The sequence below is a fragment of the Manis pentadactyla genome, chromosome 13 (assembly GCF_030020395.1).
Source record: "Manis pentadactyla isolate mManPen7 chromosome 13, mManPen7.hap1, whole genome shotgun sequence".
NCBI classification, from domain to species: Eukaryota; Metazoa; Chordata; class Mammalia; order Pholidota; family Manidae; genus Manis; species Manis pentadactyla.
In genome coordinates, this window is record NC_080031.1 from 20,561,467 (window position 1) to 20,578,554 (window position 17,088).

Consider the following 17,088-nt stretch of genomic DNA (forward strand, 5'->3'; position numbering starts at 1 on the left):
TTTGGGTTTATAAAATAAAAATTTTTATAAATTACAATTTTCCTATAAATTATATTTTCTTCCAGTTGTAAAATTTTATATGACTAAAAATCATCTCTATATTTCTTATAGCCTATGCTTATTCCTTGGGAAGGTCTTTAAAAATATTTCTTACTGTTTACTTGAAAGATACTAAGGTGGAAATTTAAAGCTAAAAGCAATTGGTGGTTAGTGTCTGGTACTCATTAGATATGCATAGCCTAAGGTTCCCTAGACTCATTTAGATAATGCTGTGAATAAGCACCTAACTTTTTTTGGGATGCTCTGAGTTGATAGGTTAAAATTAATACCCACATATTTTCAAAATTTATTATAAAGAAATATGTTTTGCTATTATATTTAAATTATTCTGGTAACTTTCTACAGGTTGGGTTTATTGTTGGATATAATCTCTTGAGTTAAGAGAATATTTCTAGATAAAACCTAGTAAAGGAAGAAAATCTAGTGTAAATATGTAAGTAGGGCATAAAGATCCATTGAGGAAAGATGGTGGAGATAAAATGGGTATTTATCTGATGTGTGATCAGTTCTAAGACTTCAAAACATCTGTTAGGTTTTGAGGCCATCACATTCTCGGTCAAGCTAATTAGTGAATATTAGGACCCTAAAAAGATTTTCTTACTCTGAGGCTTGGGCACTGTGTTATAAATGGAAGATTCTTGGACTAACAGGTCAATACCTAGGATTTAAAGCCAATGCTTATACTGTAATGTTGGTAAAGATGTTTAACACTTTTTAGGTCCTAAATAATGATTCTTATATATTTCATCCAAAGAAGTATTCTGACATAATAAATAATATATTTGGCTCAAAGGTCTTGCATTATATTGTCAGAATACTAAATTACCAATTAGAATGAGAAACTATTGTTCTAATATGTTAACTCTAATGGCTAGAGTTAATGAGTCTCTAAATGGATATGCCTTCTGAGCCAAGATACAATTATACCTAACAACATCTCAGTAGGCTTGATTTTTATTAATCATTAGAATGACAGATGGCTTCACAAATGTACTTCAAAAATATCAATATTCGGGTCTAATCTTTCAAAGGTCAATACTAAACTTTATATACCACATTGGAAAAAACATAACCAAAATTTAGTTAATATTCAATAAACCTAAATTTAGTAACATAAAAGTAAACAGATGGCTAGCTGATGCCACTTTCATAATGGCACTAATTTATTAATATTTTTCTGTATAGTTTTTCATAATCATTGCTAATTATATTGAACATTTATCTATGGTGAAATGTCTGGTCCTGAAACATACCTTTTCTGAGTGTTTGAACTGACGCCAGTAACTATCATACATGCGCTTGGTAGTTCTCTCAGGATAGCAGGTCACTGTCTTAATGTAAACCTTCAGGCTTCGTTCAAGTAATTGATTAACTTCTCCATAATCATAGTCATCATACCTATGAGCAAGGTGACAGCTTTATAATGACAAAATAAAATTTTCTAAAGTTATACTGAGACTTTCATTATCTAGTAATTAAATACCAAAAGCTCACTAATTAACTCATCTAACAAATACTGAGTGCCTGTTATATGCCATGTACCTTCTGGTACTCCTCTAGGAACTGGTGATACACTATTGAACAAAGTAAGACAAAAATCTCTCGTGGAATTTAAATTCTACTGGAGAAAAAAAAATTAAAAAGACAACCCTATACTATGTCAGCGGTGGTAACCACTAAGGAGAGCAGAGGGCACGAGAAGTCGGGAAGAGAGCAGCTGTGGTTGTGACAGGCTGAGCAGGAGGACCTCTCTGAGAGACTGACACCTGGGCGAGTATCAGGAGAAGGGGCTCCAGGGTCCAGCCCTAAGGCAGGAGTCAAACGTTCCAAGAGGGAGTAGCCAACTGTCCAACGCCGCTGACTCGTCAGGGAAGGTGAGAACCGAGGGCTGACGCTGGAGTAGCCACAGAGAGGTCACTGGCTACCTCACTGCCAAGTTTTTTTGGCAAGATAGGAGTAAAAGCCTGACAGGATAGTGGGTTCCAGAGGGAATGGGCGATGAGAAAATAGTGACGGTAAATATATAACATTTTTTCAAAGAGATATGCTGTGCATGGGGGCATAAAAATGAGGCAACAATCAGAGGGAAAAGAAGAAAGGACTTATTTTTGAAAGATGAAAGAAATAGCATGTTTATATACTGATGGGAAAAATCCAATAAAGAGTAAAGTTGATTAAACAGGAGAAAGAAAGTAGAATCGCTAGAATAGGGACCTTCAGAAGATGAGGGGAGATGGGATTTTGTGCCCAAGTGCACAGGAGCAGACAGTTCATCCATATTAACAGAAGGGACAGCAGAGGAAATGGCTAGAGAGGCAGACAGGAGGGTAAAAGTAGTGAGAGCTTGTGGGATTCACTTCCACATTATCAGTTAATTTTTATCCCACACATAATGCTTAGTTAAAAAGAAGTTATCTCAAGGATTTTATATAAGCTTTATTTAGTAGCATCCTGATAAATATAAGCATGACATGTTATTTACTATCTTGAATATAATATTTGTCACAACTGAATTAAATTCTATTAGTATTTATTTTTCTTAATTAGGTGAGTACAATGTATGTTTTAAAATGTGAGGATTCTATGACTTATTTAAGACGGTAAATGGTCTAATAGCTGTAACTTAACCACATTAATAGCATCTTTTATGTAGAATGTTTCATTATTAGTTGATTGTTCAGTAAATTTCTTTTTTAAGTTAAAATTATAGAAAATACTTTACTTAACAAATCAATTCTAATTCCATTCCATTAAGGCTTTCTGAAACTCTCTCAGAAAGAATACAGTATAGAGTCAAATTGAATAGATTCGTAACTGAGAATTTCCTTTCTGAAAATCTATCTCCATGAAATCCTTTACACTCTAGCTTAGAAAGGTACATTCTTCAAAAAGAGCTTGCCTTGCTGATTAGACCATTCAATTTCATGTACTTATTTACTCACTGTCCTTTCATTGCTAATTTTCTAAACTTAAAGGCCATTAATTTATAAAGATGGATAGTTTTGTTTTTAAGTTCTGATGGAAGCTTCATGAGAGCTTAGTTTTATTTATAACTACCATTTCCTTCAAAAATAATAAATAAACCAACAAAGCAACCAGCACTTATTACAGTGATCTAGAGGGACTCAATATTTGTTTTTTAGCTGTCAATTTTTTCAGGAAGGATTCTCAAATTTGGTCTGATTCTACCTTATTCCCTCTGATTACTGATTTATTTTTTCCTCTTCTTGGTAAATCCTTACCACTGTATTCATATGTGCATGTTACAATTCAAAATAATTTTAGAAAAACGCTTTTCTATAAAATGGAATTAATCTTTAAAAATCAGAAGTCCGCATGTAATATTTTCTCCCCAGAACTGTATACCCCTAACCAGGACAGAAGTAGATCCATGTCAGGATTTTCCTTTGGTAATGCAGAAGATCGCTTCCATAGCAAACATACCTGATTCCAAACATACAGTGAACATAGTTAAATAAAGCTCTGCGTAGCATGGTTGTGTCCACGTCCTCATGGGTGGCCATAGTGTTATAGGTGAGATTGTAGACCATGCGAAACTTTTCATCAAGAAGATGTCCAATGTCAGAATAAAGCCTGTTCACCAGGGAGAACCCGTGATTTTCCCAGGTGTAGTCCTGAAAGAACGGGATTCATCCAAGTACAGAATGGCATTCTCTACTTAAACTCTGTTTTTATTAAATATAACTACAGAAGCAAGCAACTGAAGATACTTCAAATTTAATTCTAAGTTTGTAGGTTTACTAAGAACGTTTCACATCAGTCTGCAGATCAGAGCACCATGTGGTTTCCTCAATGGAGTCCAAGGTCTGGGGTGCTGGGGTTGGACTCTGGCCTCCCCTGTGGCTGGGGACTATGCAGACTGTGCTCTTATCTGAAGGACCCCAGAAGACCTTGGGGTACTCCTATGTGACCAAACCTACTCAGTGACAGGGGCAGTTAGCAGATCATCTGAAACAAGTGCAAAGGAGTCTGTCTTGACTCAAACTTACTCTCTCTTTAGGAGCCACATCACTATTGTGGCTATTTTTCTGGGGGGAGGGTGGGTTACATAAGTACTATAACTACTAATGTGTGATCTTATTACAAAATACCCTTATATTATAAATGTGACCATATCAGTTGATTTCCTCCATGCTCCTCTCCACAAAATGGCATGAACACTATACAACTACCATGTATTAATGCAAGTATCTGAGTAAAGCAGACAGCTTCCTTTTGTCTTTAGTGGGGAAAACATTGGAAATAATTATCTGCTGGGACATCAAATTAGGCCAAAAACTAGGTTAAATAAAAAGATTTACACACTCTATCAAAATGACTTACTAACTTTAGAAATCAATTTACTTACATTTCAACATTTCACAGTTAAAGCAACAGTACTTATTCTCTAGTTTCTCTGAATTAAAGGCATCTTATACCTGAGCTCGGAATGTTGGCAAATGTTCTTCTCCTCGTCTGGCAAAGTCTTCATACCCAAAACCAGGGTCTTCAATATATCGGGAGACATCAGAGGTTATAATCATGTCATACTCAAAATCTAAGGACAGTTAGGAATAATCTAGCATTAAGGAAATTGTACATAACTAGAACAATGAAACAATTCCACCTTCAACTTCACTTTTTAGCTTTTCCATGGATTTCCAAAGTTACAATATTGACTACATAGCTTAAATTCATATAAAGTACCTATTGCTTAAGTTTTGAATACAATTTCATTACCAAATACTAGCAATGTTAACATTTAACTATAGTTATCCTAGGCAAAAAAACTGTCTAACTGGAAATATCTAAACAGTAGTAGCAAAGGATTGATACACTAGCTGTAACTTATTTAGTAAAGGAAAATAGCACAGATATTTGAGTGTAAAGCATAGCCATTTTTTAAATCTCTCTGGGGGATGAAGTGGGATGTGGGGAAAAGAAGAGATGAAGGTAAAAGGCCACTTTAATTGAGTTTATTAAGATAGATTTTGTTAAAATTTTATATCCCATCTGGATATATTCATAGTGAAAATTAGTTCAACACAGTTCATTTTTAGCTTACAAAGAGGCATACAGGGAAAGACTGGCAAGGGAACACAATGTGGAGAAAGCAGCCTTTTGGGTGCGGATATTATTCTTGGTTGACCTGGGCGTTAAACAGGAAAGTTCAGTTTGTGAAAATTCATTGAGTTATATACCTAAGATTTGTACATTTTTATGTGCACATGAAAATAAAAAGGTATGCAACTTATGAAGTAACAATGTGCTTATGATACTGGCATTAGAGTATTATGAAAGAGGCATTCAAGAAGATAGGAAGATTAGAATAATATTAAGACAGCTGACTTCTGCATACTTGGTAATATTAGAAATCCACCACTGAGAAACTTTAAATGCCTACTGAATGATAATTTGATTTAAAGGTAACTATTTTCTAATTTACTTTCTTTTTACAGGTTAGTCTATCTTTATAATTATTTTTTCTGATTTCAACCATTAAAAGGGGATGGGTAACCTTTATTTACTCCCTTCTACTCTAGAAAATGAACATATAGTTTTCAAAATGAAAAAATTAGCTCCTATGCAAAATACAGTATTAAGAAGTATTTTAGTTAATATTAAACTTAATGTTTAATAAATAGTCAATAAAACAATTTTATGGCATAATAAAAAAGGATAATATTTAACACAGCAGTCTTAAGAAGCTTAAAAAACAAGTGGTTACAGTAATTCATCTGAGAGACCCGATACACTAGTAGTACCTTAATTAACATTCATCTCTTGCTATTCCATGAAAATCCTAGCAATAAGGTTTAACTTTTCCTTAGGTTGCTACCATGGACTAAATGGGGTGCTTGATAACAGAAGGAAAGATCAAGTGGCCAGGCTACCCAACTCTGGAAACACCTTATTAAAATACCTTCTTTATTACATATAGAGAAGAGACTGGCATTTGTTGAGAACTTACTATATACCACTATGCTATGTTCTTGGTATTTATTTTTTTCTTTGTTTCATTAACATGGAAAGAAATATCCACTGAAGAAATAAGCAAACTAACTCTCAACTACTAATACCACTGTCAGTACTGAGTGAGGGTCGGCAGGAAATACAATGTGGATTAGCTTAACATGATGTGGAAAACTTGCAAACATTAAACTACTTAATTTGATCCAAAGCTTTTAAGTGACTTTCAGTTCTCTGAAGAGAAATCTCAGGCTCATCCCTAGCTCCGGCCCCCAGCCACTATTGTCCCTTGTGCTCCAGCACCCTATTTGAGTAAATAGAGACACTTTAAAAATGGTGTTTTCAGTGCATAATCTCTTAACATTTATGAACAAAGTTATGTTTTCCTTAATTCAGTCCATCACCTAATAATCAAAAGAAATGAAGCAAAATTTGAAAATGTAGTAGCAACTGCTGAGACTACTATGAAAACTAGGAGTTTTGTGCATTGCAAAGTAAAATTAAACCAGGAACAGTGAGCAATAACTAAACTCTGTAAACAGTTTCTCTCTTCAAGCGCTCTTTCTTCCTACATGTACAACCAGCTGGTTTCATTTGGCAAATATTGATACTGGAGTTGACCAATATGTAGATGGTACCTTTGATTTCAAGTTAGTTTTTGTTTTGCTTATATACATTTTTAAGTTTTCACATGACTTTTAAGCATTTTTATATGAACAATAAAGAGTAATTAGCCACAGAAGATGGAATTTGTCCTATGAATAATATCCACTCATTTTAAAATCAGGGGTCAATCAAGACCTATTTCTACTCAATTTTGTCCACAGAAAGAAATGTACAAAGGTCTTTTTATCAAACCACAAATATTTTTTCCTAAATTTATTTTTTAAGAAGTCAAAAAAATTTTTAAAGATGTCAAAATTAGTGTTCTGGTCAATAAATCTAAAACTGTGATTTTAATTTTATCTAAACAAATATTTCAAAGTCTGGTCTCAAAGGAAATAATTGGCATATTATTTGCATTTCTGTCCCTAAGAGGTAGCTACTAACATAATACAGAAAACCTCTGTTACAATAATGGAACACTTTTCTAACTTGAAAAACAAGAAATAATAAAAGCTAGTTAACTATTATCCAAGCTATAGAGTACTGCCCTGGTAGAATCCTTTGAACATTTATTTTCTTTGAAAGGCTTGAAAAACTATTTTTAGAACATCTAAATGGAATCTGGAATGCTTATCATGTTGGTCAAACCAAGACATATTTTTATAGGAAAAGATAAATTTCTAGTTTCATTTTCAAACATGGTAGGTCTATAAAAAAATGACTCAATCAGCCACTGTACTGGCTCATTTTTCTATGTTATCTTTGTGTGACCAGCAAATTAGTACTGAGAAAGGTTAAAAACAAATAATGAAATGATTTATTTCCCTGAATGATTTACAGATGATACAGCCTCTTCCGTTAAGTTTAGAACATACCTTCGGCTAGGGCCCAGGACTTGCTGGTCACAAGTTAGAAGGCAGCAGTCCGTGCTCAAGGGCCCAAGAAGGGAGAATAGAGACTGGGACCCAAAATATATTTTCAATACTAAAAATAAGAAAACTTGAAGAAATAAAACATGTTTATTCTTTAAGCTCTAATCATCTTAAGAGAAACTCTTAAAAAATCAATGTCTAAAAGCAAATAGATTACTAACCTTCATAAAAGTTTACATTTTTAAATATTGGTTTACCTAAAAGGTTCACCCTAGGCTCATGATTTTCTTTTGTCTCATCTGTTCTCCCCACGATTTTTTTTCCCCACATGATTTTTATAATCAACTCTTTAAACTTCCAATTATATGCTGATAACTTTCAAAACTTTATCTTGAGGTTAAAACCCTCTCCTGACCTTCAGACTGTCTGTTCCATCCTTGCTACCCCAAGTGTGCTCCTCAGACTAGCAGCACTGATGGCACTTGGCGATGAGGTGTGTGGCCTGTCAGGTCCTAGCCCAGCCTGACTGAATCTGAATCTGCTTCTCAGCAAGATTCGCCAGTGACTCACATGCACATTAAAGTTTGAGAAGCACACAAGTAGATATCTCCAGACTGGAGGTTTTACAGACATCTCAACTCAAATGTCCAAAATATGGCAGCTTATATAAGTTCCTTAGGGTAGAAAGGTCATCATGATAAGGCCTCTTATCTATCTAACTAGCCACATCATCACATTATCTACCTCATGATTTATGCCACAGCAACACAGAACCACTTGCTCTTGCATCCAGCGTCTTTGTGCCCTGGCTCAGGCTTGGATGCTGTTTACCACCGACTCCTCTGTCTCCCAGCCACTGCCTGACTCTCTTGCACTTAAGCCTCTAAGACTTAGCTTAGAGCAAACAGCTGCAGGAGTCTTCCCCGAGGACCTCTTCTATCCACCCTGCCAAGACTGGGTTCAGGGTCCTCTTCTAGGCTCATATACCTTTCACATTCTGCTATGCAAAGTAATAATTTTTTTCTCTCCCACTACCAACGAGAGCCCCCAAAGGGCAAGAATCGTGTCTTATTTAGCCTGACAACGTTAATCCCTATCACAGTGCTGAGACTACATAGGGCACTCAATAAATTTTTGTAGAATATTAAACCAATAACTGGAACATCAAGTTTCTTTATTTGGGATTTCCTGCTATTTAGAAGCTCTGAGAAACTGTTACTTAACATACTCAATTTGGTACATAAAACCTTCCATAAAAAAAGATCATCAGGGGAAGGATATAAGGGTTCTTATTCTTCCTGGTAAAACTTCTGAGAGCTATTGCTCCATGCTGTTTAACATTATACCAGTTACAGCCAAATCGATTACCCTCAGAATTTATGGGACTGACTAGTCTTAAGACTAGTAATTTTCAAGCCCTCTTTTAAGCCAATGAAACTCTATTTTAAGAATAAATATTATATAGATTGATGACTTTGAAGGGTTTAGGCTTTCTATTGAGTCTGTGTTATTTTAATAACCTTTCCCATGTGATGCTTATTACCTTTTTTAGTCATAATTGAAGTCCCTCCTATTTCAATTGTCTCTCAGAGTATTAGAAAAAAAAATGCATTTTTAAGAGAAAAGAAGCTTAGCTTTTAATACAAAATGAATTTCTCCAAACCTAATATAATGACCCAAATAATACACTTATAAAATTCCAATGATTTCTTCAAAGAAATGCGAATGCACATGCAATGTAATTTTAGAACTATTTCTGGAGAAGCAGCAGTGTGAGAACAATCCTCCCACACATTCCCCACGCACAAAAAAAGCAAAAGCTTTTTAAAAAATTACATCTGTTGAAACAGTATTCCACTTATCATTACAAAAATTATAGAAGTAGGATGACTTAAAATATTCCTATCTAACTTAATAGGCAACTGGGCTGCTTTGTATAACACTGTATCCAGAATAGAATATGGACCACACAGGTGGAAGTTCCTCTCAACTGGGTCTGAAATGTACTCAGAGATGCACCAACGCAGGAGGGGAGGCAGGACCACTAGGGTCTGGCAGAGGAAGAGAACTACATAAAAGGAACATGCCAGTAGAATAATTTTTACATAATCATATGGAAAAATACTAGAGGTGGTCTGTCAAGGTTCTAAGGACGACTAAAGGCAAAGACTGAAATAAAAAAGCACCTGAATGAGGAAATGAATGAAAAGTATCTCCAGAAACCACGAAAAGACTTTCTTTCTTCTCCTTCTCAAAACGAGTGGTCATTTCTTCCTGAGATGTCTCTTCTTCTTCCCTTTCTTCCTGAAGCCTTTTCATTCTCTCCATTAAGGCCTCTAGCTCACTCAGAGAATCTACAATCTGAGGCAGACAGGATGATGTTTGGGTGTTATCAATATTAAAAATTGTTCTAGCAAATGTCTTCATCTCCCAGTGTCATCTTACTAAGTACAGTGGCATGGGCACAATTATTAAGTTCCTAACTGGGTTTTCCACTAACACCACAGAAAATCATATGACAGATACAAACATTTTCAGACATATGATGTTTTTACTTCAGTTATAAATACAGAAAAGTTTCTAAGTATAGATATATTTAATCTAGATCTAGTACCTGATATATATTATAGTTTATTTTTAAAAATGATGCACCCTGAAGATTTGTCAGTAATATCTATCTGTGTTAAAGGAAGTATCTATTTGCTTAAAGCCCTTTTAAGATAACTCAGAACTTCTGGTACAGGTTAAATTTTTATAGTAGTAAAAATTATGCAAAAAGATTTCAAGTGTATAATATACTGTTTAGTCAGAGAATAAATTCTCTCTAGATGTTTTTAACATTAGGAAGTTTAAAAGCAAAATAGTAAAGAAAAGCAGTTAAGGAAACTGACCCCAAAGTTGGTGCCTGTGAGGGATGCGTTCTCTATGTTGTTGTCATTAGCGAGATCACACACACAGAAATTGTTGACTGATATTAGCCTGAATCCATTGGATATTTCTGGGTCTCTCTCCGGATTGATGCCACTACCAAAAACAAAGCTCGCCAGCGCATGATAATGTGCCAGTAGGACCACAGCGTGTACCAGTTCTGGCAGAGACCAATTATTTTCTCCAGTTTTGACAAGTTTCTGAAATGAGAAAGTAAAAGTGAAAATGAAAATCACAGAATACTACAAAGCAATTTTAGAAAGCATGGAAAATTGACCAAATTTCATATGTAATACAATTTTATAGTAATAAACTTAAAATTCCCTTTTAAAAATGTATCTTATATTAAAGATACGGGCTTTGGTCAAACAATGTTACATTAAAACTATCAAACCTAACAGTAGAGTTATATTGTGGCTTCTTCTGAATTCCTTATATATATACAATGGAACTTCTGCCTCCAAAGCACTTCTACATATTATTTTAATAAGACATTTCAGAGAATCAGAGAACACTGGAGTTAGAAGGAATTAGCAAAACATCTACCAAAACCATTCATTTTAAGGTTTTAAGCAGAGACTCTACCTTAAAAATCACATAAGAATCGAATTCGGTAAGTCAACTTGTAGTTATCTTTTAGGCATCTACTCTGACAGAGAAAGAGCCTATAGCAGATGCCAGAAACTGTAGAATACTACCTAACATTTCAGTAAGAACTTTAGAAGTTTCAAAGCACTTTTTCATATGCTATCTTACTATCTTACTTGATCTTTCACCTGAATGACGGACTCACGAGATGCCATTCAAAGCAGTGATACCTGGGTACCCAATTTCTCCCAGAGCCTGATCCATCTGTGGATCCCTTGGGGTTTCTTTCCCATCAGTGTGTCCTCTCTCTCTGTGCATGTGTGGGCTGCTGCTCAAGCAAACCAACCCTCATCTCACCCACTTCACAGCTAAAGCCCCAAACCAAAACTTGCTTTTGCTTTACTGTCCATTATTTAACTACCATGCCTGCGCGCTTGCACACATGTAATTTAACATATTATCAAAAGTGCAGGGAAAAGAAAAGGATATTTCAACCACCCTAGTATCTTTTTAAACATCACCTTTTATTTTTATAAGAATAATGTTATAATCAGAGTATGCATCTACTTTTTTCTGATTTTCAAACTTGACATTTTGACATGTTCATTTTTCTTGAGGCTACAATGTTTTATTTTAATTTTAAGCATGGGATATATTCTACAGTAATGCATGTACACAACTACTTCACCTATTCCTTACTGTTAGATATGCCAGCTGATCCTACATTTTTGCTTATTTGCTATTATTAGTATATTCATGCTATAACTTTGCTTATATTCTAGAAATAATTCTTAATAGGATTTTTAGGGCAAAGAATATTAATATTTTTATGATTTTTTATAGTATTGCCAAAGAGCTTTCCCAAGGGACTGGTAAAATTTATAATGCCTTTACCAGTCTTTGCAGGATAATCATTAAACCTGATAGGACAGTGAATACTTTTTCAATTCATTATAATCTAGACTCTTTTTTTAAACAAATTCTGAAGCTCTTTCAGTAAGGTCACATATGACCTCCAAAAGGCCAAATCGATTTCTTTTTAGTCCTTATCTTTTATGATCTCTGCAGGATTTACATTTTCTTTACTTCCTCCCTTCCTGAAATTAATCTCCCTCGACCTCAGCAATTCCATGAGTTCTTTGCATCCTTTCAACCCTGAGATGCACCTCCCTCCTCACAGGCCCCCTTTTCCCACAGCCCCTCCAAAATGCTGGCTTGCTCTCTTCTACCCATGATCTCCCTGGTACAGTAACTCCTGGAAGGATCATTCATTCTTTCAACTTGACCTTTGCTTATCTATAAATAATACCTGATCTTACTTTGAATCTACCCCTTACCTTGAACTATGGGCCTGTATTTCCTTCCGTAACTGGACATCACTGTATCAATGTCATAGACTGTTGGCAGGCCTGTGTATGCCATCCTGCTCAAAGCAGAGCCTTCTGCCCAGTCAGGAAGGAAGACACTTTAGAGATACTCTCCTGTCCTACTCCCTTTCTCTATCCTACCAGTCACCGAGTCCTGATTATTCTCAAGCAGAACGGTTAACATACAGTCTTACCTCTCCTCTTTATTTCTCCATGGCTTTAAAAAAATCATTTTGCAGGTGGATTACTGCAACTGTTTTATGTCTAGCATTTCTGCTTCTACACTAGACCATTTGTAATTTATCTTCTGTATTCGCTAAAAATGCTTATACTACAACTCAGCTCAAAAACCTTTAAGGGATCTTGATTCTTTATCATTGTGGTCTCTAAGCTCTTTTGATCATATATACTTCTGACAGTAACAATTGGGAGGCCTAACTCCTGATAGCATGTACATTTATTTATAAGTTAATATGTACTTACCAAATACATTTTATATAGATTAGTTATATACACGTACTGTAATACTAATATTGTAAAATGCAGAAACCTAAAAGGTTAAGAACACACACACACACAGACACACACTCTAGCATTTTGAAGGACTGTCTTATGTACCCCTGAGGTACCATAACTCTGGAGACTAGTTTCCTGAGGATAAAACACAAATTCTTGAATACAGTATTCACTGGGTCAGACACAATATGACCCCAATTTTTCCCGTCTCCCATCCTCCACCTTACATAACCATTCCTAACCTGAAGCTGTTAGCTACTTTTCCAAGACACCATAATATTTCATACATTATTGTCTGGCAGAAATACCCTTCTGTACTTAAAAATTCCCACTTATTCTTCAAGAACTACCTCAAATGTCACTTCTTGCATAAAACCTCCTGATCCCATTCTCTTTATGCCTTCATAAACTACTGTGCTGTGGCCATTATCTCTGCCTCTCCTCCCCTAGACTCCAAGCATGTCCAATGGCAGGGTCTCTTTTTAGACCCACCAAAGTATCTGGCACAGAGTAATTATATTAATTAAAATTAATTCCTTTACCTAACTGACATATCATCAAAGTAGAATATAAACCTCAGCACAGAATTGTGTCTCACATTCCCAGGTAGCTACACCAAGTCTGAGAGCATACAGACTGAAAACAGTTGAGTCTGGTTTAGGCTGGGCACCTCTGGGTGCACTCTGTCTCATGGCCAGGCCAGTCGGCCACCAGGATCACTCTTTCTGGAGGGGGAGTGAACCTACTTAGCAAGCTGGCCCAGCCCACCTGTTGTGGTGGCCTCTGCCACAGCTTTCGGACTTTCAACACTTCCTACACAGACACGGATCATGGGGGTTCTACAGGGTCTGTGAACAAGCCACCGTCGCGCACATGCTGCATGTTGTTCAAAAAAGAATGGATGCGACTTTGTACAAGTGTCGCTGAAAGTGAAGCTGCGGAAGCCAGAAATCTTCCGAATACAGACGTGTCGTGATGGCCCCACTGCGGTTTGTGAGCGTGTCAGCAGGTGGAGAGTTCCCATCCCTGAGCTTAAAGCGGGAACTATGAATGCTGGACAGTTCGAGATGTGTGTGCCGAATATATTTATGATTAAGACTCCAGCTATTGCTGCTGTTGGTCCCACCGAGTGACTATGAGACTTTTAACCAGATTCGCAGTGACATGCTGGCTTCGTGATTAAAATGCTGCTCATCAACATATTTTGAATATACGTATTTTATAAAACAGAGACCTCCAAGTTTTATACTGTCAATCTCTAAAGAGAAAAAATAAAATGAACATATATGCTTGGGAGAAAAAAAATGTTAAGTTTGGTTTAACTGAGCAAATAATAAACATGTAGTCTAATAAGACGATTTTTTAAAAACAGGCATTTCTATGCATTAGAAGCAGGGATTTTTAATACTTAAGGCTTCTACTGATGATAACTGAGATGACAGCTCTCTCTGATTGAGTAGTTACCAAGTGCACACACAGTGCTAAGGGTATTTGTAATAGCCTCACCCTGCAGGCCTTTGATGGACATTCCTTTCGACATGCAAGTGCTTTAGTCAATCGCAACTTTATTTTGCTAAGCTCCAGCTTCTAGAGGCCTTTAAGCATTCACACACCACTTAGAACTAGAAAAGAGTGTAGAACTCATTTAATCTAGGTCCCTCGTTTTATAGAAGGGGAAACTACTGAGGTCCACAGAAGTTAATTTACTAAAGGTAGTAAACTTGTGAGTAAGAGTGGAGGACTAGAACTCAGGTCTCCGATTGCGCCAGGGCTTCCTTTGTTGTACCCGCTGCTTGAAAATAGAAACCAACTTTTCTCATAGCCACTCACCGAAGCACTTGTATAGTTAACTACTGATTACTTAAAGTATTCATTTGTACCTTCGTTAAATCCACTGACTTTCTAAATTTTTCTCTTCTACACATATTGTTATTTTTTATTTTCCAAGTTCCTGTAATTATTTAAAGATTAATCAAAATTAATTCTTGAGCAAAAAAAAAAACTATGTAACTCTTATAATCATTAGTAAACTTCATTTTTATTTCAAAAAAACACTCAGTACCTGAATGTGCTCTTTTGTGATCAGCCAGGGTCGGTGTGCTAGCAGCTTATTTATTTCATTAAGATTTTTCAGCCTTTGTGGTACATATTCCAATCCATTCAACCACTCAGCAATACCTCCTGTCTTTAAAAATTCATCCACATGCATGTTTATTAAGTAAGAACACTGGTGTCTAGCTGCAGCCTAAAACACAAAGGGAAGAGTTAGTTGATTAAATAATCATCGTAGAGTCCTACTCTTTTTCTAAACAATTTAGATGGACTTTAATAATTTTTATGGCCAATAGTTCTTTTCTTACAGATCCCTCCTCCTTCTAGAACTTTCATCACAGTGCTGTCATAGATTTTTGAGTCAATACAGGAAGCTGATACTTGTATAAGCAAATAATTGTTACACAAAGACAGTCACTTCCTCATCTAGAATTTGGGTCAACCTAGACATGAGAAAATACATGTCCATTTCATTATGGTAAATGATATCAACTTTATTCTATTTAAACCATAAATAAAATGTTATTAATTTGTATCCTACCAATTCAGAATGCATGCTAACTTGGATACCTCTCTTATCCCCTTTCAGATAACTGATTTCAGATCTTATCCATGCACAGCACCCTAATGAGTAGAACTGAAGCTCCTGACATCTTCCTTCCTATGCGTTCAAAATCAGCCTTGATACTGACAATTTGGTAAATCCATGCAAAGCAGACTTTTCACTGCTCCTTTACTCTGAGCTGATTCTTAGCAAAATAGCACTATTTTGTTCTTTCTATTTTCTGTATCTTGTTTATCTCTTAGTTTGTAAGCATTCTAAGTCTGCCAGAACTTTAAGCTGAAATTAGTCTTAGTCAAGTTCGCCATTCAGTAAAACACAGAATGCTGCCCTTTTGTCATTCAAAGTTAAAGGGATGACACAGCATAGACAAGATGATCAAATCAAACTTGTAAAAACCAATCTGCCAGCTCACGGCCACCTCTGCGGGCTCTGCCAGCCCAGCTGCTCTTGACTCTCCGAACAGGCAGACTTGCATCCTGCTCTTCTCCTTCCGCCTTCTCTGTAATAGTCCAACTGTAACACTGTTTCAGCCTACCTTTCTCATTCTTGCTGCCTATCGTCCCAATTTAGAAGTCTCTCCCCCACAAAATATTAACTAGTTAACTAGTTTGTGCCAAGTACTATACTGAGAAATACTGTAACTCATTTCAGAGCTTTCCTCTTATCCAGCATCTCTATGGGTGCTAACTGGTATTTCTCTTTTAGTCGGCCAAATCAGTAATATTCTTCCTGTATAAAATGACTAAACAAAATGTTACAACCTGTTTTGTATTAATAATAAAAACAAGATATCAAGAGCAAAAACAAAACTTGTGCAATATTAGCGGTATTGCTTTGGATCCTACAAGCATCTTTAATCATAAGAGATTAAACTGATAATTAAATGAGAAATGTTAAGTAATTAAGTAGTATAAAGCATTCAAAATGTATCCAAAAGGCCACAGGCTTCTTCAATTCTTATCCCTACAAAGTGCTGCTAGCTTTGTGCGCATACACGTAACATTAGGTGGGAGGAGCGAGGACGATGTCAGGTGGGGGCAGGGCACAGGCCAAGCGCACCATTATTGCGATGTAGTGCCTGTGCGGCAGGGGAAGGGGGCCGTCCATGCGCAGCATGTAGAACTGGCTCCGCAGGAAGGACTCCAGGTACTGGGCGTGCAGAGCCATGACCTGCGTGACGTTGTCCAGGCGGCCGGACGTCGAGTACTCCTCCACCAGGAAGTTGGTGCGCTCATCCGCTGTGTCTGCTTGGATGACCTGGACACCAAGACACACAAAACGGTATTAAAAAGTAAACCGATCTGTAGTTTACATAAATCATGCCACTACAGAAGCAAATGATTGTTCTTTTGATATTAACAGCCACAGAAATTATGCAGTTGCTCATACCAGAAACAAAAAGGAAAGCACTACTCATTTTTGGCTCTGGGACTATAATTTATTAAACAACAAATGTCAAATTAACGAACATTATACACACACAGCTATGAAACCGGAGAGAAGAAGCTCCCATCTGCTTTGCCCAGCACACAAGGCAAAGCTTTCAGAGACCACTTGCTTGGCT

The 17,088-nt window shown here is 36.2% G+C and overlaps 1 protein-coding gene across 3 annotated transcripts in view; it reads right to left on the reverse strand.

Annotated features, from left to right (window-relative positions):
• Positions 1-17,088, reverse strand: part of SESN3 (sestrin 3) — a 68,603-nt gene that overhangs the window by 8,293 nt on the left and 43,222 nt on the right. For 2 of the 3 annotated variants that reach the window (XM_036899911.2, XM_036899904.2), the window contains exons 3-9: positions 16,584-16,781; positions 14,970-15,152; positions 10,400-10,636; positions 9,695-9,869; positions 4,500-4,618; positions 3,505-3,695; positions 1,314-1,458 (exon numbers count right to left, since the gene is read on the reverse strand). In XM_036899911.2, coding sequence (XP_036755806.1) covers positions 1,314-1,458; positions 3,505-3,695; positions 4,500-4,618; positions 9,695-9,869; positions 10,400-10,636; positions 14,970-15,152; positions 16,584-16,781 — 1,248 coding nt within the window. The remainder of the gene's footprint in view (positions 1-1,313; positions 1,459-3,504; positions 3,696-4,499; positions 4,619-9,694; positions 9,870-10,399; positions 10,637-14,969; positions 15,153-16,583; positions 16,782-17,088) is intronic. The other variant, XM_057490902.1, reaches the window with a different exon arrangement.